The sequence below is a fragment of the Panthera uncia genome, chromosome F2 (assembly GCF_023721935.1).
Source record: "Panthera uncia isolate 11264 chromosome F2, Puncia_PCG_1.0, whole genome shotgun sequence".
Taxonomy (NCBI): Eukaryota; Metazoa; Chordata; class Mammalia; order Carnivora; family Felidae; genus Panthera; species Panthera uncia.
The window spans coordinates 56,857-80,949 of record NC_064812.1 but is presented as its reverse complement, the minus strand read 5'-3'; the positions used below and the strand labels follow the sequence as shown (position 1 = coordinate 80,949).

The 24,093-nt window shown below is 44.3% G+C and overlaps 1 protein-coding gene across 2 annotated transcripts; it reads right to left on the bottom strand.

Annotated features, from left to right (window-relative positions):
- Positions 1-2,617: 2,617 nt before the first annotated feature.
- Positions 2,618-20,049, bottom strand: ZNF16 (zinc finger protein 16). Of its 2 annotated transcripts, none has more exons than XM_049632700.1 (3): positions 19,915-20,049; positions 16,387-16,591; positions 2,618-4,792 (listed from the first exon to the last, which is right to left on the bottom strand). In XM_049632700.1, exons 2-3 carry the CDS (start codon positions 16,580-16,582, stop codon positions 2,946-2,948), a joined length of 2,043 nt encoding a protein of 680 aa, XP_049488657.1. In that variant the 5' UTR covers positions 16,583-16,591; positions 19,915-20,049; the 3' UTR covers positions 2,618-2,945. The 2 variants fall into 2 exon arrangements, with proteins under 2 accessions (XP_049488657.1, XP_049488658.1); XM_049632701.1 differs by lacking the exon at positions 19,915-20,049 and adding an exon at positions 19,516-19,898.
- Between the last annotated feature and the right edge of the window lie 4,044 nt (positions 20,050-24,093).

The following is a 24,093-nucleotide window of genomic DNA, read 5'->3' as shown; positions in this document are numbered from 1 at the left end:
AGAGGGCATGAGATGGTTTATTACTCACATAACTGAGGTGAGCAGGGCAGGGTTCCTTGGGGAGGCCCAAAGTGGCTTAAGGAATGATGGAAGGGCACTGAACTGGGTGTTTGCTGTGCCTGGGATGAGGCTGCAGTACATACTGCACATTTCCTGTTAAGTGGGACTTGAATGGTTTGAAATCTGCTGGCACCAAGGGGATGGCACTCAGGCTTCTCTCTCAGCCCGTTTCCCAAGAAACATTTCCAAGGACATCATCAAAGTCAAAAGAAAGAAATTGTGGCTGACCATTTGTTTCCCAGACTTTCTCTTTGGAAATGTGACATTCCAAAATCAAAACTCTCAGGCTGCAGATAGCAGGCCCCTAAATGTGGTCAATTCTGCCCAGACACTGGGTATGGACAAGGGTCCAGTAGAGCTTGACACTCACTCCTCCTTCCTGTCTCCAGACTCCCACAGCCATGCCTCAGCCCCAGGAGTCTCCCAACAGTGTGGAGGCCAGGGGAAGGAGAAAAAGGAGTTGATGAGGGAGTGATACAGAGGACATGCTTGCCCCTAGAGCCTCTTCTCCACACAGCAATGGCCCTGTTAAAACGTTAAGTCATCCAAATCCTCCAACATCTCCTTTCACCCAGAGTAAAAGCCGAAGTCCTTGTCATGGCCACGAGGACTTTTGTGATATGGCCCATTACTACCCATCCCATCTGCTTCTCCCTCTGCTCACTCAACTCCTAGCCATACTGAACTCCAATGATTCTTGAACACTCTAGACCTGTTCTGCTCAGGGCCTTTGTACTGTGTGAATGGAAAAACAAAAGTTGTTTTTCCCAGTTATTGCCTAGGCATTGTACTGTATGATAACCCTATTATCAGAGTCTGGGCATTTAGATAAGAACGTGAATTCAGTGCTCACCACCCTAACCACTTCCTAAGTAATAGGTGCCTGCTACCCTGTTCTCTTATTTCTTGCTTGCTCATGACCTGGGATGATGGACTGCCCTCCATCATTGTGCTCCCTTGCTTCTGGGATGTGTGTGTAGCAAATCTTGTGACTTTACTTCCTTTGTGTAAGTGTATTGAAACTGTGCCTTCAATCAAAAAAGACTCTGGGTTTTCACTTTCCCAAAGCAGGAGCTTGGATAATGAGAGAGTTACCTGCCAACCCGTGTGGGTGGCTTGTGAGTCCCACCTCAGCCAGTCATAATCTGCACATTCCTAATACCCCAGATCTGGCTTCCCAATAAAACCAGCTATTCTTGCCGTCAACCCCACTCCCCCATTTTCACTGGTCATTTTCTCATTTGCTTCAAGTTGTCACTCAAAGGGCATTGTGGCAAGGCCTGCTCTGACAGCCCCCATTTAAAACAGAATCTGCCAAAACACCCACACCTTGTTTCCTGCTTTCCTTTCACCTCATGACAACCATGACCATTAGGCCATTTTTCTCTACCCACTGACCTCAAGGACAGACTTGTTTCTTGCTGTGTCCCTATGAATGGCATGTAGTAAGTATCTCACAAGTATTCACTGGGGGGGTGGGGGTGGGGTTGTGGAATCCAGGCTGGACAATGGGGAATGTGAAGCCAGAAAGGATTGCCTGACAGTGAGACAGAATGAGGGTTAACAGATGGAGGTCTCCATGGAGTAGAAAGATGAGCAAGTGAGGATAACAGAGCAAGGCTGTCACCAAACTGCAAGTGTGACAGTTTGTTATCTAGCATATTGCCTTGGGAAAACAGGGCTGAAGTGGAGGGGAGTGAGTGAGTAGTGATGGGCTACCCTGATGGCCTCTGAGAGAAGGGTAGGCAGCCCACTGTAGCCCAAGCCCGTGGAACCAAGCTGCGCACCCTTGATCCAACTTTCACATACTTCTCTCTTCAAACCTCTCCCTCCTCATTTGCAGCTGATGATTCTGCCTCTACATCCTTGAAAGCAGAGAAGTCAAGCCCTTATCTTTCTACCTCAACTGCAAACCTGACTACATCTGCCCATTAATGCCTTTCCTCCTGAACCATGAGGGAAGTGCTTCTCCGTCCACCCATCCTAGGATACTCCTAAATTGAGACCTGGTGGCTGGCACCCAGGGGCCTCTCTCGTGGCAGATGTGTTGCTTCTGGGCCAACTCCCCCTGCTCACGGAGAAGGGCACAGCTCTGGGAAACTGAGGAGAGGCCGGTCCCCACCTACTGGGGGCACTCACAGGTCCTCCATAAATGTCTGGTGATGAATGGGCCTGGGAGAAAACAACCTGGGAACTTGTGGGGAGAACAGGAGGGGCATGGAGAGGGCAGGCCTCTGTGGGGCCAACAGCCAGGACCATAAGGCACAGAGCTGGGAAGTTGGGAAACACCTGCATGTGTACTTGTGCAGCAACCCTGAGCGGAACTGTAAGCAGAAAGCATGACCTCAGACTCAGGCACAAGGGCAAGGGGGGCGAAGGGGTCCTGCATCCAGTGACTGTATGGGAGGGTCAAGAAAGGGTGAGGAACTGGTGGTAATGACTACACACCACTTCTGGGAAGGATGACTATAATTCAAACTGAAAAGCTCGACCTGATATATGTAAACAGAGTATCATTATAACTATAGAAAAGAACTCACTATGACTAATTACCAAATAAAAGAATTACTGTTGTTATTTTGAACCAAATGTCAGTTTACTTTTTTGGTTCTGTTTGATTATAGTAATAAACTCTATTCATGAATATGCATCTTCTATCATCCTTTTCCTCCTAATAAATGTGGCAGTCTGATAACAAAATGTATAAACAAAACAAGCAAGAAACAAGAGGTCACAGGAGGCTGGAATGATGACAGGGGAAGGAGGGTTGAGGTTTTTTGGACAGTGGGATATGGGTTTACAGGGCAGCAAGTGAGCCTGGCTTCAAGTCTGGGAAGTGGGTGAGGCTGGGACATGGCCAGAGGAGTCGGGAATGGAGCTCTGTTTCACTCCCTAGCATGGATCAGCTGGTGTTTGACCAACTTGGACCGCTGGCTGAAGGCTTTCCCACAAGCAGAGCAGTCGTAAGGCTTCACGCCGGTGTGGATCCTCTGGTGCTGGATGAGGACCGAACGCTGACTGAAGGCTTTCCCACACTCACTGCACTTATATGGCCTTTCGCCAGTGTGGATTATCTGATGTTGAATAAGGTGTGAACTCTGGCTGAAGCCCTTACCACATTCGACACATGTGTATGGCTTCTCGCCAGTGTGAACTTTCTGGTGGTGAATAAGGTTTGAGCTTCGGTTGAAGGCTTTACCACACTGGTTACATTCATGAGGTTTCAATCCATTATGGATTCTCTGATGCTGAATGAGAGTTGAACTCTGGCTGAAGGTTTTTCCACATTCGGTACATTCATAGGGTTTCTCCCCAGTGTGAACGCGCTGGTGAAGGATAAGGTTGGAGCTCCTACCAAATGTTTTTCCACATTCCCGACACTCATAGGGTTTGTCACCCGTGTGCACACCCTGATGCTGAATGAGAGCCGAACTGTGGCTGAAGGCCTTCCCACAGATGCTACATTCATACGGCTTCTCTCCTGTGTGGATTATTTGGTGCTTTCTGAGCACTGAGCTGTAACTAAAGGCTTTTCCACACACATTACACACATGAGGTTTTTCTCCAGTGTGAATTCTTCGATGCTGAATGAGGCTTGAACTCTGACTGAAGGCCTTCCCGCAGTCACTGCACTTATAGGGTTTCTCTCCAGTGTGAACCCTGTGATGTTTAATGAGGTTGGAGACCCGGCTGAATGGTTTGCCACACTCATTACACTCATAAGGTCTCTCTCCAGTGTGAACTCTCTGATGCTTCCTCAGGTGTGAGCTCTGGCTGAATGCTTTCCCACACTCATTACACTGGAAAGGCTTCTCACCTGTATGAATCCTATGGTGTTTAATGAGATTTGAGCTCCGCCTAAAGGCCTTCCCACATTCGTTGCACACATACGGCTTCTCTCCAGAATGAATTCTTTGATGCTGGATGAGGTTTGAGCTCCGCCTAAATGCCTTCCCACATTCACTGCATTCATAGGGTTTCTCACTCATGTGAGACTTCTGGTGCTTTTTAAGGCTTGAGTTCTGGCTGAAGGCTTTTCCACATTCATTGCATACGTAAGGCTTCTCACCACTGTGGTTAATCTGATGCCTAATGAGGTTAGAATGCACACTGAAGGTTTTCCTGCACTCACTGCACTGGTAGGGTTTTACACTCACATGAGACCTCTGATGACTTTTAAGAAATGAATTCTGACTGAAGGATTTTCCACATTCATTGCATATGAAGGACTTCTGTCCAGCATGGATTGTCTGATGCTGGATAAGATCAGGGTTTCCTCTGAAGGTTTTCCCACAATCATTACATATGAGTGGGCTTTCGGCTACGTGAAGCCCTTCATGGCTAGTTAACTCCACACTGTGTTGGAAGCTGTGGCCACACATGTCATACATATGTGTTCTCTCTTCTGTAGGAATTCCCTGAGATGCCATTGGGTTTGGGCTCAGACTGAAGCTTCTCACAAAGTCATTACAGCCTAGCTCTTTCTCTAAGGTGCTGCTAAGGAGCACTGCCACTGGTGTGAAGCCCCGCTCCTGGTAGTGGGACTGTACCTGTTTCTCATTGTCAGGGGCTGCCCAATCTCCCTCCAGGACATCCTCACAGAGTTCTCCAAGCTCAGAAGCCTGGGAAAAATCACTGGTATAGTTTTCTGATACTTCTGCCTGTGATTCCAAATCCTCAGAAACTTCTCTCTTCTGAAGAAACTCCTTGTCCTCAGTCCTGGTGTCCCAATCTGAAATAACAAACACAGTCACTTGGAAGAAAACAGGAAAATACAGATGACACATCTGGGAACGTGGGACCCATTAGGGGTGGTAGTCCTAGATCTCTCAAGGGGGCCACAGAGGGGGCTGGGATGGCTTTGAGGGGACAAGGCTGCAGGGCATTCAACCTACAAGACTGACCCTCACTCCCCTGACCCATATCTCAGAAAATCACCTGTAGTCCCCCCACTGGCTCAGGCCAAAATCCTGCCCCTCAACTGTCCCTTTCCTGTCTCACAGCAGGTCATCAGCAAGTCTTGTAAGCTCTACCCTGGAGCGCCTCAAATGCAGGCACTCACCATTCCCACCATTACATGCCTTATGCTATATTGTTAAACACTCTACCGTTTTTTCTTTCCCACAATGTTTCTTGGGCCAGTATTTGTTTTCTTAGCACCAACTAATGGCATTCAGGCTTTGCCTCAGAAGTCGCCAGTACAGAGAGGCAGGCTCTCTGCTGGCAGGTGCAGAGGGACCTGTTCCGTTCAGAGAAGCAAGGGTGGTTCTGATTGCATAGTAGGCTAAGAACTGCAGTAGGGACTTGCCTAAAATATCAGATTCTGTCCCGTCAACAAAGAGGCCTTCAGAGACTGAGCCCTGTCCTGCCAAAGCAACGCTTACCCCCTAAAAGCTGCAATTCTAACCAGCATTAGCTGGACAATTCTGTGCCCTGGTACAATGTTTTAAGCTGCTGTGTCCATCTTTCTGAAGGCAGAAATGTGCACAACGTTCCTCATCACACTAGAAAGGCTCTGCCTGGGTGGCTCAGTCTTAAGCATTCGACTCTTGACTTCAGCCCAGGTAATGATCTCACGGTTCAGGCTTTGTGCTGACAGCTTGGAGCCTACTTGGGATTCTCTCTCTCTCTGCCCCTCACTTGCTCTCTCTCAAAATAAATAAAAAAACATTAAGGGAAAAAAAGGCTCTGACACCTCTCCCTCTTCTCCCTTCACACCTGAAGGAACAAGGAAACCCTCACTCCCCTGGATCTCTCTCTCAAAGATCTTAAGTTTCTGTCTCATTCAAATGGAGACACCCAGACCACTCTGTTGCAGTTTTTTCCTGCCTGGATGTGTAGTAGTTTATCTGCCCTCCCACCTTTCCCTCCTGCCCAGACAGCCTAGTTACATCAGAGCATTTCAACATCCTCCCAGGCCCTTCCTGAGCTCACCCTCACCTTTGCTGTTATTCCCTGAGCAAGATGGATGCACTCACCTTACGATCTACCCCACTTGGAACATCCTCCCCAGATAGTCCTCATACTCTTTCCTTTACTTCTGCCTGGTCTCTGCTCAAACACACTTCACTGGGCATATCTTCTTTGACCATTGCCCCTTCTTGCTGTCTCCTGTACAGCCCTGATTGCTTCCTTACAGGGCTCCATGTCCTGGGACTGGGGTGGCTTCTGGCCATAGTCAGTAGTATTGAGTATGTGGGTGAAGGCCACCCCCCACTCTGCTTCCTTATGCTTATTGCCCTCTGACCTGCCCCTCAGTTCAGGCCAACACTGCCTTTCCCCACCTGCAAGTTCTAGAATCTAACACAACAGCATTCTGTGTCCCTGCCTCATCTGGACACTTCTATTCCCCTTGGAGCCACCAGTGATCTCAATGCAGACTTGGCCTGGCCACACAATCATCCTACCTGCCTGCCATGCCCACACATCTGGTAGTGACAGTTTATGCTCCAGACACACTGTGTAGTGGCATCCCCAGCTGGAAGCCCCTACACACTCCTTGCCCATTGCATGGAGTCTGTCCCAGACTCTTATGGAACTCAGCCACATGGCTGGCTTAACACATGGTGCCGTGCTTTACCCTTCTGCTGACCCTCGGGCAGACCCTTCATCACTTGCTGCACACAGGCTGACCATATTTTTCCATGAGTCTCAGTGCCCCTCAGGTCAGGAGCCCTGGCTCTGGGGTGTTTAGGAAATGTCCACATGATGCTGGGCCCTTAGGAGTAATGGGGGGAGGGCTCAGCGAGGACTGCAGGGACAGACAGGGAGGCTGCTATGGGAAACAAAGGTCTGGACAGAATGGCCTAAGGCTCATTACGCCCTCCATGCCCCAGTGACTGACCTAGGGAGCCTCCCACCTTCTTCTGGCTGTGTGTGGACAAGGGACCAGAAGGGGATGACATACAGGAGCCAATGAACCTTTTCCATAAATGGTTGGAGAGTACCCATTTTAGGCTTTGTGGCTGTATGGTCTTGGTTATATGGTCTGCTTTGTTACAACCCTGAAAAGAATGTCAAAACCATTCTTTGCTTGCAGGCCATTAAAAACAAAACAAAACAAAACAAAACAAAACAAAACAAAACTCCAATACTGGCTAGCTGGATCTGGCCTGTGGGTCACAGTTTGTTGACACTAAGATTCCTGGTGTGGCTCAGGAGATGGTGGCCATGAGGACTGATTTTCAGGCCCAAGCCACTGTTGACCTGGAAGCCTTTTATTGAAACAGGAGACAAAACTGGGTCCTACGGGTGAGGATGGTGAGATGTCACTTCGGATTTAGTCAATCTGATGTAATTCTTCTCTACAACTTAAGAACTGTTGGAAACGATGAAAGTGCCTCTTTTTAAAGGAAATATAAAATAAAAAAATGTGGTTTCCCTTAAGAAAATCTCTTTCTCTGAGACAGACAGAGACAGAAAGAGACTTGAAACCAAATGCAGCTGTTTGTACTGTCCTTGCCATTCCCATGACTGATCTCCACTAAAGAAAAGGGTGAGGACTCTGAGTCCTTCTAGAACACAACAAACTTACCAGTATTTCCTGAGAGGAAAAAAACTCTTCAAAGATCTTTATCATAGGTGGCTTCCAGGTTTATGGAAAACAGCTTAGGTAAGTACCCAAGTCAAAGCCATGCTCATGTGACTACCGCACATGACTGTGGTGCACTGGCTACTGCTGGTGGCACAGCAGTGACCTCACCTAGCACCTCACTCAGCACCTGCCATACAGACTCCAAGTGGCATCATACTCAGCTGGGGGCTCCACTAGTATTCCATCTCCTGAGCAGCTTTCATCTCACTTTACTTCATTTATTGAGGTGACATTTACAAAAATTGTTTTAAATGAACATTTCAGTGGCACTTAGTACATTTACAATGTTGTGCAATGACCACCTCTATCACCAACCATTTCCATCACTCCAAAGTAAAGCATCTTACCCATTACAGTTTATCTTATCTCCCCTCCCCAACTCCTAGCAACCATCAATCTGCATTTTGCCTCTATACATTTATCTATTCCTGATTATCTCATAAGAATGGAATCCTCTTACATGTGACTTATGTCTGGATTCTTTCACTTAGTCTAATATATATATATATATTTTTGGAAACTCATCCACACTGTAGCATGAAGCAGTGTTTCATTCGTGTTTTTTTTTTTTTTTTGGATGAATAATACTCCATTGTATGGACATACTACATTTTGTTTTCCATTCATCCACTGATGGACATGAGAACTGTTTGCTTCTTTGGGCTACTGTGAACATTGCTTCAATAAATATGATATACATGTGTTTGAGTACCTGTCTTCAACTCTTTGGGTATGTATCTAGCATTGCTGGGTCCTATGATAATGCTTAAAAAAATTTTTTTTTTAATGTTTATTTTTGAGACAGAGAGAGCTCAAGCAGGGGAGGGGCAGAGAGAGAGGGTGACATAGAATCTGATACAGGCTACAGGTTCTGAGCTGTCAGCACAGAGCCTGACACAGGGCTCGAACCCACCAACTGCGAGATCATGACCTGAGCTGAAGTCCGATGCTCAACCGACTGAGCCACTCAGGCACCCATATGATAATGCTTTATTTAAACTTTTGAGCAACTGCCAAATTTTATTCCATAGTGGCTGCACCACTTTACATTCTCACCGGCAAAGTATGAGAGTTCCAATTTCTCTACATCCCTGAAAACACTTGCTATATATTTATTAAACCACCCTAGTAGATATGAAGTGGTAATCTTGTTGTGGTTTTGATTTGTATTTCTTAAACGACTGAATACATTTAAGCATCTTTTCATATGTTTTTTGGCCATTTGCATGTTTTCTTTTGGGAAGTGTTTATTCAAGTTCTTTGCCCATTTTAAAATTGGGTTGTCTTTTATTGTTGAGTTGTAAGAGTTCTTTTTTTTTTTTTTTTAAATACATTTTAGGACTTTATTATTTTCAAAATGTTTATTCATTTTGAGAGAGAGAGAGAGAGACAGAGAGAGAGAGAGAGAGAGAGAGAGAGAGAGAGAGAGAATGAATCCTAAGCAGGCTCCATGCCATCAGCACTGAGCTTAACATGTGGCTCAATCTCACAAACCATGAGATCATGACCTGAGCCAAAATCAAGACTCAGATGCTTAACTGACTGAGCCACCCAGGCACTCTGAGTTGTAGTTCTTTATATATTCTGGGTACTAGACCCTTATCAGAAATACACTTGGCACAGAATTTTCACCCATTCTGTAGGATGTCTTTTTACTTTCTTGATAATGTCCTGTTTTGTTTTGTTTTTAATTTTATTTTAGAGAGAGAGAGAATGCATGAGTGGGGGAGATGGGAAGAGGGAGAGAGAGAATCTTAAGCAGGCTCCATGTTGATCTCATGACTCTGGGATCATGGCCTGATCTGAAAGTAAGAGTCAGATGTTCAATCGATTAAGCCACCCAGGCCTCCCAATAATGTCCTCTGATACCCAAAAGTTCTAAGTTATGATACAGTCCAACTTACCCATCTTTTTCTCTTACTGCTCATGCTTTGGTGTCATATTTAAGAATCTATTGCCAAACCCAAGGTCGTAAATTTACCTGTTTTCTTGTAAGAGTTTTATGACTTTATTACTTATATTTAGGTTGGTGGGCCATTTTAAGTTAATTTTTGTATACAGTATGAAGTAGGGGTCCCAGTTTATTCTTTTGCATGTGGATATCCACTTGTCCCAGCATCTTTTGTTGAAGAGTTATCTTTTCTCCCTGAATGGTCTTGGCATCCATGTTGAAAATCAATTTGTCATAAATGTCTGGGTTTATTTCTAGGCTCTCAATTCTATTCCATTGACCAAAATGTTTTGATTACTGCAGCTTTGTAGTAATTTTAGAAACTAGTAAGTATGAGTTCTCTCACTTTGTTCTCCCTTTTCAAGCTTGTTTTGACTGTTTAGGGCCTTTTGTAATTCTATCTGAATTTGAGGACTATTCAATTACTGCAAAAAAAAGGCCATTGGAATTTTGCTAGGATTTGTACTGAATTTGTAGATTGCTCTGGATAGCATGGACATTTTAACACTGTTAAGTCCAATTCATGGACTTGACGTCTATTTAGGTATCTGTTAATTTTTGTCAAGGCTTTGTAATTCTCAACACACAAGTCTCTCACTTCCTTGGTTAAATTTATTTGTATTTGTTTTTTTCTTTTGATGCTATTAAATGATGCTATCTGTGGGTACTTCACGAATGCCTTTTTACATGTTGAGGAGGTTCCCCTGTATTGAGTTTTCTGCTGTTTTTTTTTTTTTTAATCACAGAGTGTTTATTTTGTCAAACACTTTTTCTGCATCGAGATGATTACATTCTATTAGTTCTATTCATTCTATTAATGTGGTAAGTGACATTGGTTTCGTTATGTTAAACTACCTTTAAACATTTTTTTAAAGTTCATTTATTTTTGAGAGAAAGAGAGAGTGGGGGAGGAGCAGAGAGGGAGAGGGTGAGAATCCCAAGCTGGCTCTGTGCTGTCAGCATGGAACCTAGCACAGGGCTCAATCCCACGAACCGTGAGATCTTGACCTTAGCCAAAATCAAGAGTTGGACACTTAAATGACTGAGCCACCCAGGTGTCCCATGTTAAACTACCTTTGTATTCATTCCTGGGTTACATCCCACTTGGTCATGGGATGTATTCTTGAGTCACTCGGGTAATTTTTTTTGTTTTTAGGAATTTTTTTCATTGAGGCTATATGATTTGTTGGTGTAGAACTGTTAACAGTCTTCTTTTATACTCCTGTTTTGTAAGATTGGTAATAATGTACATTCCTGAATTTTTAAATTTTTGTGTCAGAGGTTTGTCAATTTTAATCTTTTTAAAAAACCCAACTTTTGATTTTGTTGAATCTCTACTGTTTTCTACTTTCTATTTCATTCATCTGTGCTCTAATGTTTATTATTTCCTTCCTTCTGTTACCTTTGGGTTTAGTTTCCTTTTTTTTTTTTTTTTGGTAGTTCCTTAAGATATCAAATTAGGTTACTGCTATAAATTTCCCCTTTGGCACTACCTTCCTTGCATACCGTAACTTTTTGTTTGTTTTGTCTGCAGACATTTTCCAATTTCCTTTGATTTCTTCTTTGACCCCCTGGTTAAGAGTATGTTGTTTTATTTCTACATATTTGTGAATTTTTCAATTTTCCTGTTATTGACTGGAAATAATACTTTACATTACTTCAACTGTTTTCAACTTATTAAAATTTATTTTTGGCCCTAACATATATGGTCTATGTTGGAGAATGTCCATATACACTTGAGAAGAGTATGTGCACTTTTGGGTGGTGTGTACATATATGTCTGTTAGGTCTGATTGATTTATTGTGTTGTTCAAGTACCCTATCTCATTATTGATCTTCTGTCTAGATGTTCTATCCATTTTTGGAAATGAGGTACTAAAGTCTCCAACTATTAATGTAGAACTATCCATTTCTCCCTTCAAATGTATATTTGCTTCATATATTTGGGAGTTCTCTTTTTGCATGTAGAAGTTTATAACATATCTTCCTGATGAATTGATTTCTTTTATCCAAACATAAGTTCCTTCTTTTCTCTTACAGTTTTTAACTTAGTTTATTTTGTGTGGTATTGTAGCATAGCTCTCTTTTGGTTACTATTTATTTGCATGTAATATCTTTTTTTCACCTTTCACCTTAAACTTATTTGTGTCTTTGGATCTAAAGTAAGCCTCTTGTAGACATTATAGTTGGATCATGCTTTTTCATCCACTGTGTTAATATCAGCCTTTGGAGAGCTTAAACCATTTACAATTAAAATAATTACTGATAAGAAAGGATGTACTTCATTTTGCTATTTATTTTTGGTATCTCACCTTTTTTTGTCCCTTGTTTCCTCTATTATTGTCTTCTTTTGTGTTATTTTTTGTAGTGTACCATCTTAATTTTCTTCTTTCTTCCTTTTATGTATATTTTAAAGATATTTTCTTAGTGGTACAATGGGGATTGTACAATGGGGACAATTAACATCCTAATATCCTGAAGCAATGTAGCATGGTCCCCCCATCCCAGCTGTTTTAGTTTTTATTCCTCCAGCTTTACTGAAACATAACTGACATACATCATCATATAAGTTTAATCACAATGTGATTATTTGTATACTGATACATGTACACTGTAAAATGATTACCACCATAAGGTTAGTTAACACATCCGTCACTTTACAGTTATCTTTTTTTTTTTTTTTTAAGTGATCTCTATACCCAATGTGGGGCTTGAACTCATGACCCTGAATTGAACAGTCAGATGCTCTACTGACTGAGCCAGCCAGGCAACCCCTTTTATTGTGGTAAGAACTTTTAAGGTCTACTCTCTTAGCAATTTTCAAATATAGAATATAGTTAATTATAGTCACCATGCTGTACATAATATCCCCAGAATATAACCATCAAGTATGAACTGATATCAACTTAGCCACAGCAGCATACAAAAACTCTGCTCTTATACACCTCTGTTCCCTACTTTCATGTTGTCAGAAATGTATCTTTATACGTTGTGTTTAATAACACAGATTTATAATTATTTTTACAAATTTGTCTTTTAAATCATTTAGGAAATAAAAGTAGAGTTATAAACTAACAATACAATAATAGTAGTTTTTATAATTACCTATATAGTTACCTTTACCAGAGATTTTTATTTATTTATATAGCTTTTAGTCCCTACCCAGTGTCTTTTCATCTTAACCTGTAGGACCTTTAGCATTTCTTATAGGGCAGGTCCACTGGTAATAAACACCCTTAGCTTTTATCTGGAAATATCTAAGAATATCATTTTTTAAAGGGTAAATCTGCCAGATATGGAATTCTTGGTTGCCAGTTTTTTTCGATCTCTCAGCACTTTAAATAGGTCATCCCACTGCCTTCCAACCTCCACGGGCTCTGATAAGAAACTGGCTACTGCTCTTATTCAGGATCTCTTATAAGGGACGGGTCACTTTTTTTGTTGTTTTCAAGATTCTGTCTTTTGACAATATGATTATGAGTCTTTGTGTGAATCTCTTCAAATTTATCCTAGTTGGGAGTTTGTTGCACTTTTTGAATGTATATATTCATATCTTTCATCAAATTTGAGACATTTTGGCCATTAATTCTTCATTTATTCTCTCTGCCCCTTTCTCTCTTTTTTCCATAACGTGTATGTTGGTTTGACTGATGGTATTCCATAGGTCTATTAGGCCATGTTCATTTTTTTTCAACCTTTAGTCTTCCTGCTCCTCAGACTGAATAATTTCAATGGTTCCACCATCAAGTATGCTGATTCTTCAGGTTTGCCTGCTCAAATCTGCTGTTGAAACCCTCTAGTGAATCCATTTGTTATTGTACCTTTCAACTCTAGAAGTTCTGTTGTTTCTTTTTAGAATTATGTAACTATATATTGTGTAATTATATAAATCTAAAACCTCTAGGTATTTTATTTGCACATTGTTTTTCTGGTTTCTCTTAGTTACATGAGCACGTTAAAGATAGTTGGTTTACAGTCTGTCAAGTATCTGTGCTTTTTTAGGGACACTTTCTGCCACTTAATTTTTTTTCCTTTGAAGGGCGAGCCTTATTTTCCTTTTTCTTTGTATTCTTTGTAATTTTTTGTTAAAAGCTGGACATTTGAATATTTATTGTGATAACTCTGTAAATCAGTCTCTCCCTCCTCCAGGGTTTTGCTGTTCCTGATTGTTGAAGGCTACAATCATCTGTTCATCTAGTGACTTTTCAAACAAGTTTTGCAAACTAAAATAAGTCTGTCATGTGAGGTCACTGAGGCCTCTGTTTCTTTAGCTCGTGTTCAGCTAGTCTTTTGACAGATTTCCTTGAATGCTAACAGTAAAAGAAAAGTAATACCACTCTCCCATTTTTTATGCTGGGGTACTATTTGAATACTATATATAACTATCTTAGCTTTCTGCTTTTACTGAACTTAGAGATGATCCAGAGGTGAAGTTATGATTTTCAGAGGTCTTTTCAGAGCACATTTCCTGTCCTGGGCATGTATGTGGCTTTCTACATTCCCTGATACACTGGGGTGCTTTTGAAAGTCCTCATTTCCCCAGCTTTTCCTCCTAGGCTTTAGGTGGTTGACTGTACTGTTAAGTGATATCCTAGGTGGTTGGGGAAGGTAGTTCCCCTTAGAATGTTTTTGAGTCCACTACTTTTCTGCCCTGAGTAAGTTCTGAGTTAGGCAAAACAGAGACAAGCACTTTGCATCAATACTTTATCCTACCCCACATAGCTTAGGACAAACAAAATAATTTCTAAATAGGTCTTTTTTGCTCCCTTTGGAATCAGGGACCATGATCACACACTGGGAACATAAGCTGCTCACTTTACGACTGTTACTGAGCCAGGGAATGTTTGCGGACATGAGCAAGTAAAAACACCACAGAGCTTTCCTATCATTTTTAAGTTGCCTTTTTCTTGATTTGGCATTCACTTGGTTGCTGTAAACCTATTTTCTAGATTCCTGACAAAGTTGGTCCTGGCAGTTTCTGCTTGTTTTTGTGGAGGACTGGGTATTTGGAACCACCTACTCCACCATTTAGTTCCACAAGTAGCTTTTTATTTTTTTAAATGTTTGTTTGTTTATTTAGAGAGAGTGAGCAGGGGAGGGGCAGAGAGACAGGAAGAGAGAATACCAAGCAGGACTCCATGCTGTCAGCACAGAGCCCAACATGTGGCTTAATCCCATGAACCATGAGATCATGACCTAAGCCAAAATCAAGGGTCAGATGCTTAACCGACTGAGCCACCGAGGCTCCCCTCCCCTCACAGTGGCTTTTAAAACATGCGCCTAGGTGGCTCAGTCAGTTATGCGACTGACTTGGGCTCAGGTCATGATCTTGTGGTTTGTGAGCTGGAGTTCCATATCGGGGTCTGTGCTGACAGCTCAGAGCCTGGAGTCTGCTTCAGATTCTTTCCTTGATCCCTCTCTCTCTTCCGCTACCCTGTTCATACTCTTTCTCAAAAAAAAATAAAAACATTAAAAAAAATTTAAAACATAAGTTACCATCAATCTGTTCTTTTTTAATGGAGCAGGGTTTGGCCTCTCTCACCATTCTCTGCCTAGCATACCCTTAATCACTCGGTTCACAGTCTGCCTCTGTGTGGGACAGTCAGCAGACCTGTCTCTCAGGGCTACTTCTACTTCCTGGGACCTCATCATGTCTCTCATTCCCTAACACTCTCCTGCTCCAAAACACCCAGGACTGCCTTGTACCACCTCTGCTTATTGGGGAAGGTCACTGAGAGGATGCGACCACTGGTTGACTTACGAGCTGGATCCAGGCAATTGGAGGCCTCTCATCCTCTCACTTGTCCTTGGATGTACATACTGCTTGCCTTCCCTGCTCCCAGAAGCTGCCCCAAGGACAGACCCTTGAGACAGTGATATGGTGCTGAGACCATCTGGACAGTACATATGACTAAACCCAGTTAAGGCCCCTATATCAACTTTTAAGATTTGGCAGGCAGGTGCTGGGATTTACTTGTACTGCAGCCACTCATGACAAGCTTAAGTAAGTTCTCTTGCTTATTAAACTGCCACCTACCAATCGGGGTGGCCTGCCTTGTTATTCAGCTTCTCCTTCCCCTCCATGTATAGGGGCCAGTTTAAGTTATACCCAGGAAGTGAGTTGTCAAGGTCTGTCAACCAACACTGCCATTATCCCAACCTTCCCTGGTCATACAGAGTCTGTACATTGCCCGGATGTCCTGAGAATAACCATAGGTCCCTGTATTTAAGAGTGCCTTTTGTAAAATAGCCAACATCAGATCCCGGTAAGGAAAGTGAACACTACTATCCACCCTAATCACTGCTGAGAGGTCCATGAAAAAGGCAAGCTAGTTGAGGGATCTTTGGAAAAGGACTCTAGCAGTGTTCTGAAGTGGATGAGAGTGGCTGAGCAGTGTGAACACAGCCAGAAGGGAGCAGGACGAAAGCCTGAATTAGGGCAGTACCTGAATCAGGTAGGGCAGTAACTGAATCAGGCAGTACCTACCTGCCTGAATGCAGGCAACCATCATTAGCCTGGAAGTTGGGCTGGGCAGGCCTCAGCTGGTGACCATCATACCACACCCCTCCAGGTCAGGTGGGGGAAACATGTGTCCTGCTCTGGCACCAAGACAGCCTGGGGCCAGGCCAAATTCCGTTCTGATCTCTAGCCTTGGCCCTCAAGTCCATGAGGCACCCTATCCCTAATGATGACATGGTTGCCTTCTAGGGGTAAGCACAGGGTGACATGGATAAAGTCCCTCTAGAATGAGGGCACCAGTGGGGGACTTGCTCCCAGTACCTGGCCGCTGATGGTGAGAGGGGGTGGTTCCTGGCTCAGTGTAGTCACAGCAGTGGGGATCACGGAGTGTTGATCCAGGGTGGGTCACAGCAGGAGCATCACTCACACACGCCTGGGCTGCAGGGATCCAAGGGGATGGTCTAGGAACTGAGGGCTCCATTTCTGCCTCTTCAGAGCGAGCTCTGAGGCTGGGCATGGCTGGGACCTGGAGACCAACAAGGATGTAGGTGAATGTGCAGGGGGCCTAGCTCCAGGGATCCATCCTCCCACCAGGTAGGGGTGTCTTTTTCTACTCCTACAGACTGAGACCAGAGGAGGGCCTGCTGCTAGGTCTCAGGAAGGGGTAAGATGCTGACCCCAGGGCAAGGTGAGCACAGTGTCCCCCTAGAAGGGATCCTGCCATGACAGAATAGTCCCACAAAACCTGCACCCACCATGGGCCCACCCCTAATTCCTGACACAATGTCCTGAAGGTGGACCATCTGATCCATTCATGGCGGACCACCATGGTATCTGAGTTGTGTCCTCCTGGCAGCATCCACAGTGGGTATCCTGTCTTCCCACTCTACCTGTGGCTCCCTCCCAGGCTTCTCCTTATCTCCCTCTTCATGTTCGTACCCCAGGGTTCACTTTTGAACCTATACCAATTTCTTTGATTAAGGAAGGCATCAAGACCCTTATGTGAAGATTCCCAAGCTTGGGCTCATCTCCAGCTCTAAATGCTCCTTCTGAGAAGATAAAATATTCTCAATGACACATGATGGGTCTGAGTTAGTGATTTCCCCCACCGCTCCCACTGCCCTGTCTCTTCAAATGCACCATGCTCTGCTCAGTGGCCCACACGTTTGTGGCAATACCCCTTGGCCCCTTATTCACACTGAACCATTGATAGATTATAATGACCCCTCTGTCCTTCAGAGACTGAGAAGACAAATCAGGAAATGCTGGCAGAAGCCCACTGTGGACACTACTTGCTTACTGGGTAGTGGGAAGTATCAGCCTTCCCAGTTGTGTTCTTTTGTTTTATAAGGCAAATGCCTGAATTAAGCTTTGATTGCTGAGGCATCCACTGCAAAGAGGCATCGATTTCAAAGATGGTTATTGGAGAATAAATGCATTGCCAGCCACTGGACTAGATAAAAAGCCTGGCTGCCTCCCCTGACTGAGCCTCCTTTTAGCAATCTCGGTTGATTCTGATAACTGGTCATTTGGGTCACTCGTCATTTTTCTCTTCCTGAACTTTAAATTCCCACTCTTATGTTTTAAATTCACCAATAAAGAGTAGCCTACAAAACCCTAGGTGTCCACCTTCAACTCCAATAAAAGCAGAAGCCTAGGCCCATGCACTTCTCTCATTACTTGCCACCTCACTGTGTGGCTCCAGGTGTGCTAATCTATAGGCCCTTGTTTTGAAAGTTTCCTGATGGTTTTTGTTGCAGGTAAGAACCACAAGGGTTGATCCAACCAAATCATTGGTTTTTGACAGGCTGAGACCGCAGGAAACAGAGGAGGAAGGAGGAAGGAGGAACACAGCCAGAAGGGAGCAGGACGAAAGCCTGAATTAGGGCAGTACCTGAATCAGGTAGGGCAGTAACTGAATCAGGCAGTACCTACCTGCCTGAATGCAGGCAACCATCATTAGCCTGGAAGTTGGGAAGCCTGGAAGAAGGAGGAAACAGAGGAAGGAGCAGCACCCTGGGGCAGGGAGGCATTTAAACCAGGCCCAGGGAAAAGGGCTTAGGCAATGCCTGGTTAGAGAGGTAGGAGAAGATGGGGCAAAGATGTGGACAGAGCTCAGAGGCAGGGTCATTGGGATAGAGACTATCAGGGCCCTTGGCTGCCTGAGTGGTGAGGCACCGGCCACATTTCTATATTAGGACAGACAGAACTAACCTGACACTGGTGCTCAGGGGAATGGCACAGACAAGATTCAAAGCAGGGACAGCACTGACTTAAGGTGTCTGTCTATGCAGCAGCAGAACAGAGCAGATGCTGCTTCCATGGGGGGAACCTTCACTCTCCCTCTTCCAAGGGGAGACTCAGTCATTTGCAATATTCATTCAGTTCACTTTATTTTAAAGTTCATTTATTTTGAGAAAGAGAGTTTGCATGCAGGAGGGGCAGAGAGAGAGGGGGAGGGAGAGAGAGAATCCCAAGCAGGCTCCGCACTGTTAGCATGGAGCCTGATGTGGGGTTTGAACTCGTGAACCCTGAGGTCATGACTTGAGCTGAAATCAAGAGTTAGACGCTTAACTGACTGAGCCACCCAGGCGCCCCAGTTCATTTTATTTTAAAATTCTTGAAGGCGCACCTAGGTAGCACAGTTGGTTAAGCATCCTACTTTTGACCTAGGCTCAGGTCGTGATCTCACAGTTCCTGGGTTTGAACCCCGCACTGGCGTCTCCTCTGATCGTGCAGAGCCTGTTTGGGATTCTGTCTCTCCTTCTCTCCTGCTTATGCGTGTGTTTGCTCTCTCTTGCTTTCAAAATAAATAAATAAACTTAAAAAAATAAAATAAAATTCTTGAAATTATCATCACTGTCACTGAATGGAGGCACAATCATATGGCTCAAATATGAACAGGCAAAAAAGAACTTCCTGGCCAGCCACTGAGTTCCCCTTCCCAGTTGTTAATGTATCCTTCCAGAATAGTCTATGCTCATTTTACACCTTGTTTTTCTCACCTCAGTATATGTGGGAACTTGCCCAGGAGGCTATAAACCCAATCTACTGGGTCAATCTATGGTAAACAGAACGTCCCTCAACACCCATGTCCACATCCCACTCCCCGGAACCTGTGGATATGATACACTACACAGCAAAAGAGACTTTGCAGAGACAATTAGCTTGGTGGACCCAATCTAATTACATGAGCCATTGCTGGCTCTGAGATGCAAGGTCTCTGTGCAAAGATTGGGACCTCAAGAGCTAAGGACAGTCAGCAAGGAAACAGACACTTCAGTTCAATAACCCCAAAGGATTCGATTCTGCCAACAAGCCTGGAAGCAGATTCTCTCAGCTAAGAGCCCAACAGGGTGCTGAGCAGAGACAACTGGGAAAGACAAGCAGACAGCAGCCCACTGCAGGCATCCACAGGATGGACACGGCTCATCCCTCAGCCCCACTCACGTGGAGGAGAATAAATTCCTCTCTCCTCAGAGCTTCTTCGCCACCTGAAGAGTGAATCCATCACCCGAGGCCTCCAGGCGACAAGCGACAACCTCACTTCTCATGCAGCTCAGTACAGTTCTGACGTTCGCACCCAAGTCCAGAGGCCTCTCCCGAACCCCAACCCCCATGCGCCAGACACCGCACCCCTGCCCCGTCGCCTAAGGCAGCTTCGCCACGCAGCTTTGAGGTAGGCTCCGGGGCGGGTCAGGATCGGCCGTCCTGGGCACCCTCTGGGGGGCGCCCCTCAGGCCCGCTCCGGGGAGGGGCCTCCGAGGCCCCAACCCCGCCCAGGCCGAGCCGCCCGCCTGCCCCTCTTCCCACGACGCCCCGCCTAGACCACCCGTGGCCGGCACCCACCGCTGGGGTATCGGAGTCACGCGGGAGCGCGGTCCAAAACGTGGGGGTTTCGCCGGCTCGAACTCCCCACTCCGGGTAATCTCTCCCGGCACCGCCGCAGAAGTACTGCGGCTGGGCCCCGAGACGGACCCCGGAAGTCCCTCTCCCGACTTCCGGGCCAACGTCGTCGCTCTAGGCGGCCGGAGGCCAGAGCGACTTGGTGGTCCCGCCCCTGGTCCGGCGCGGAGGTGGAGCTCCCTAGCTTTCCTGCTTCAGAGTCGACCGAGCCACCAGTGCGGTGGCGACTAAATGTGAAAATACGACGGTTAGAAATGCAGAAGAATGAGCCGTGCCGCTGTAGTGAGACTTGGATGCCCAATTCCTGGAATCAAACAGACTGCAGCTTGATGAAAACATGAGGGCGCACGTGGTAGAATTGAATCCCTAAATCAGTAAATGATGGGGCAGATAGATGGAAAAACTGAAATTCCTTACATAGATAATACACATTTAGTGGGAGTGTCCATGGAACATTTACAGAAGTTGATTATACACTTAGACATTAAGAATACGAGTTTTAAGGTATGTATTTGACAGGCAATTATCAAAGTTAGAAATATATAAAGTTGACTTAAAAAACGTCAGTATTGGAATTTACCAATAGCCTACATAACCTTTTAATAAAAAATGATACTAGCTAGAAAAGTACAGATAATGCATAAAGCAACGAAAAGCGAAACACTTAATTCTCAAACCTATGGGACCTAGTATAACGTGTAAAAGATATAAAATTCACTGAATATTTTTCGGAGAAAAATATATAATGTATTGATAAAATAAAGGAAATTTAAAAAAAAAGGAAGTTGTCAAGTTTTAATGTTTGTAGGCCCTGCATGGACTCTCATGGAAGCTATATTTTAACATCATAGTCATCAAAACTTCAAAGCATGAGCTCAGTTTCTACCCTCAACACATCATAGTCTGCTTCATTTATAAATAACCTAAAAGGAAGCATTCCAAATATAAAGAGAAAAGCAAAACCAAAACCTTTCCAGTTCCCATAAGATTAAGGTCATACAGCTCTGCATATACTAAAAAGATAATCTCTGTAACTTTCTGAAATGATTTTTGTCCAATGATTTGTAACTAACTTCTTATTAAAAAAAAAAAAAAACTATATAACCCTGCACCAAATATTCTTTCCCAGGAGCACTCTCTTCTTTGTTGTTGTTGTTATGGGACATAAAACTGTCTTTTTTTTAAAAGTTTATTTATTTTGTGTGAGAGAGAATCCCAAGCAGGCTCTGCACTGACAGTGTGGAGCACAATGTGGGGCTCGAACTTATGAACCTGTAAGATCATGACCTGAGTTGAAATCAAGCATTGGAGGCTTAATGGACTGAGCCACCCAGGTGTCCTGGAGGACTCTCTTCTTTGTGAATATTGTGTACCCAGGGCAGCTGTCCTAATTTGGACTCAGATAAAACTCGCTTTAAAAAAAAAAAAATTTTTTTTAACATTTATTTATTTTTGAGACAGAGAGAGACAGAGCATGAACGGGGGAGGGGCAGAGAGAGAGGGAGACACAGAATTGGAAGCAGGCTCCAGGCTCTGGGCCATCAGCCCAGAACCTGACGCGGGGCTCGAACTCACGGACCGCAAGATCGTGACCTGAGCCGAAGTCGGACGCTCAACCGACTGAGCCACCCAGGCGCCCCAAAACTCACTTTTTTAAAGAGATTCTAAACGTTTTGTTAATATTGCGTGCATTTGATGAAGTTAGAAAAAGGAACAATACATTGCTCTGCACCAGCAATAACCAACAAGAAAATGTAACAAAAAATGAAATGTACTCCACGATAGCAACAAAAACCATAAAATATTTGGTAATTAACAACGAGCACTCAAGACGTCTGGTGAACACTTTGAAACTGTAGTATAGGACACAGAACGTGATGTTAGTCAATAGAGAGGTATTTCTTGTTCTTGGATCAGGTAATTTAATATTTCAAAGATGTAAATTCCTCCCCACCCCCAATTTAACCTATAAATTCACTGCAATCTAGTCAAAGTTCTACTTGGTTAGGAGGAAACGCAAAATGTGCGTGGAAAAAGAAAAATCATTGAATAGCCAAATCAACCTAAAAAGGGAAAGAGGAGGATGTGCTATTAGTATTGACAGAAGAAAACACAGACAGCAGAAGCAGGACAGTGAAGAGATCAGTGTCAGACTTCTGTGGAGGTAGAAATTCAATAGATGATAATTCTGGCACCACAATCAATGGCAAAAGAGTGGGTGGGTTCTTTAGTAGAAGGTACTGAGAAAATGAGCTCACTCAATGGAGAAAAACAGAACCAGATCCCTACCTAACAACACGTGCAATGTTAGTCTCTAAATGAATTAAAGACGTGATATGAACAGAAATGAGGTTAGCAGAAAAACTACACAGGAAATATTTTGAAACCCTGGGATGAAAGAGATGCTCTGCTGATCAGCTATCAGAGAAAGACAAATAAATGACAGTGAGATATGACTTCATACTGCTGGGTTGGAGAACTTAGAAGCCTGGATCACGCTAGTGTTAGCACTTGAGGTTCAAATATTTTTCTCTTATGTAAAATCACAAATTTTATGGCAGGTTCCCTAGGCAGTGATCAAGGACCCAAGTGCCTCCCCTGAGGATGTTCTGCCCGCTGATTTGGAGGAGAGGAGAAGAACAGATCATAGGGATAATGAGCTGCTTCTGCCACAGTCTTTCCATGTGGTCACCTGCTGCACCAGGATGCAGCCCCTGGTCAAGAGGAAAAACCCAAAGTTCTGTCCAATCCCAAATGCAGCTCAGTCCAGTCCCTCTGGACAAGGTACAGGCTCTCCAACAGGTTCTATCACTGAAGGGCCAGTTGTGTGCTGCCCCCCCCCCCCCAACCTGGAGTGTGGAAAAGGAGGAGAATGGGAAACACACAGCAGCATTCAAACTCTGCTTGGCACTGTCCAAGGTAAGTCTGACACGTGGTTATTTAAATAAAACTGTGTAGGGGAACCTGGGTGGCTCAGTTGGTTAAGTATCTGACTCTTGATTTCAGCCCAAGCCCACGGTTTGTGAGTTCGAGCCCCACATTGGGTTCTGTGCTGACTTCACAGAGCCTACTTTGAATTCTCTGTCTCCTTCTGTCTCTGGACAGAACCCTATCACCCAAACTCAGCTAGGAGGAACTCCCTGGACTTTGGGCCTCATTAGGTCTGACTTTACTTTCTGGGGTGTGTCCTTGTCCATAATCTTCATGGTCAACTGCAAAGGAATGTGAGAGGCTGCCCTAGCCACAGCTGCCTAGCTTTGCAGGGGCTTCCTGATTGACAGCTGGGTCCCTGGGTCAGCTTCTTACATACATACTCCCACTCAGCTCCACATGCAAAGGCCTCATCTAGTCATGGGTTTAAGCCTGAGGATTCTTGTCTTTTATTTGTTGGTCTCTATATGCTCATCATCCTTCTCTGCCTCTCCAGCTCAAGGTGGCTACCTTGAGGCCACTTGCACCGCCAACTGTCCCTCAAATATTTGCAGAATGACCTTCCACAAGCAAGACACAGGCCCACTCTCTTGACTGGGTTGTCTTCACATGTATTGGATCTGGTGCAGTCAGAAGAGCCTTCTGCTTGGAAGGATTAGCACTTGGTTTAATGCTGGACCGACCCCTGTTATCTGGCTAAGGACTCAGGATTTGAGAGGAATGTGGGGCACACACTTGGCTGCCTTTTCAGAGCCTTGCTTTCTCAAAGCTTCATGTGGGGTTCAGAAGCAACTGGTATTTTCAACCTGAAAATGTGGAATTGGCTTTGGAACTAGGCTGTGGGTAGAGGCTGGAAGAGTTTTGCTAGTAATGTGGATGTTGAGGGTGATTCCGGTGAGAACTCAGAAAGAAAATGGGAGTGATGTAGAGAAAGCTTCCATCTTCTTAGAGAATACATAAATAATCATGAGTAGAATGTCAGAAGAAATATGAATGGTAGAGGCCTTTCTGATGAGTCTCACATGGAAACAAGAAACATGTTATTGAAAACTGGAGGAAAGGTGATCCTGGTTATAAAGTGGCAAAGAACTTGGCTGAATTGTGTTCGTGTTCTAACATTTTGTGGAAGGTAGAACTTGTAAGCAATTAAATTGGATATTTAGCTGAGGAGGTCTTTTTTAAACAAAGCCA

Coding starts and splice junctions, on each gene's coding strand:
- ZNF16 (XM_049632700.1), bottom strand. CDS start 16,582: ATGCCCAGCCTCAGAGCTCGCTCTGAAGAGGCAGAAATGGAGCCCTCA. Junction 4,793..16,386: donor CTCTCACCATCAGCGGCCAG/GTACTGGGAGCA, acceptor TTGTTATTTCAG/ATTGGGACACCAGGACTGAG.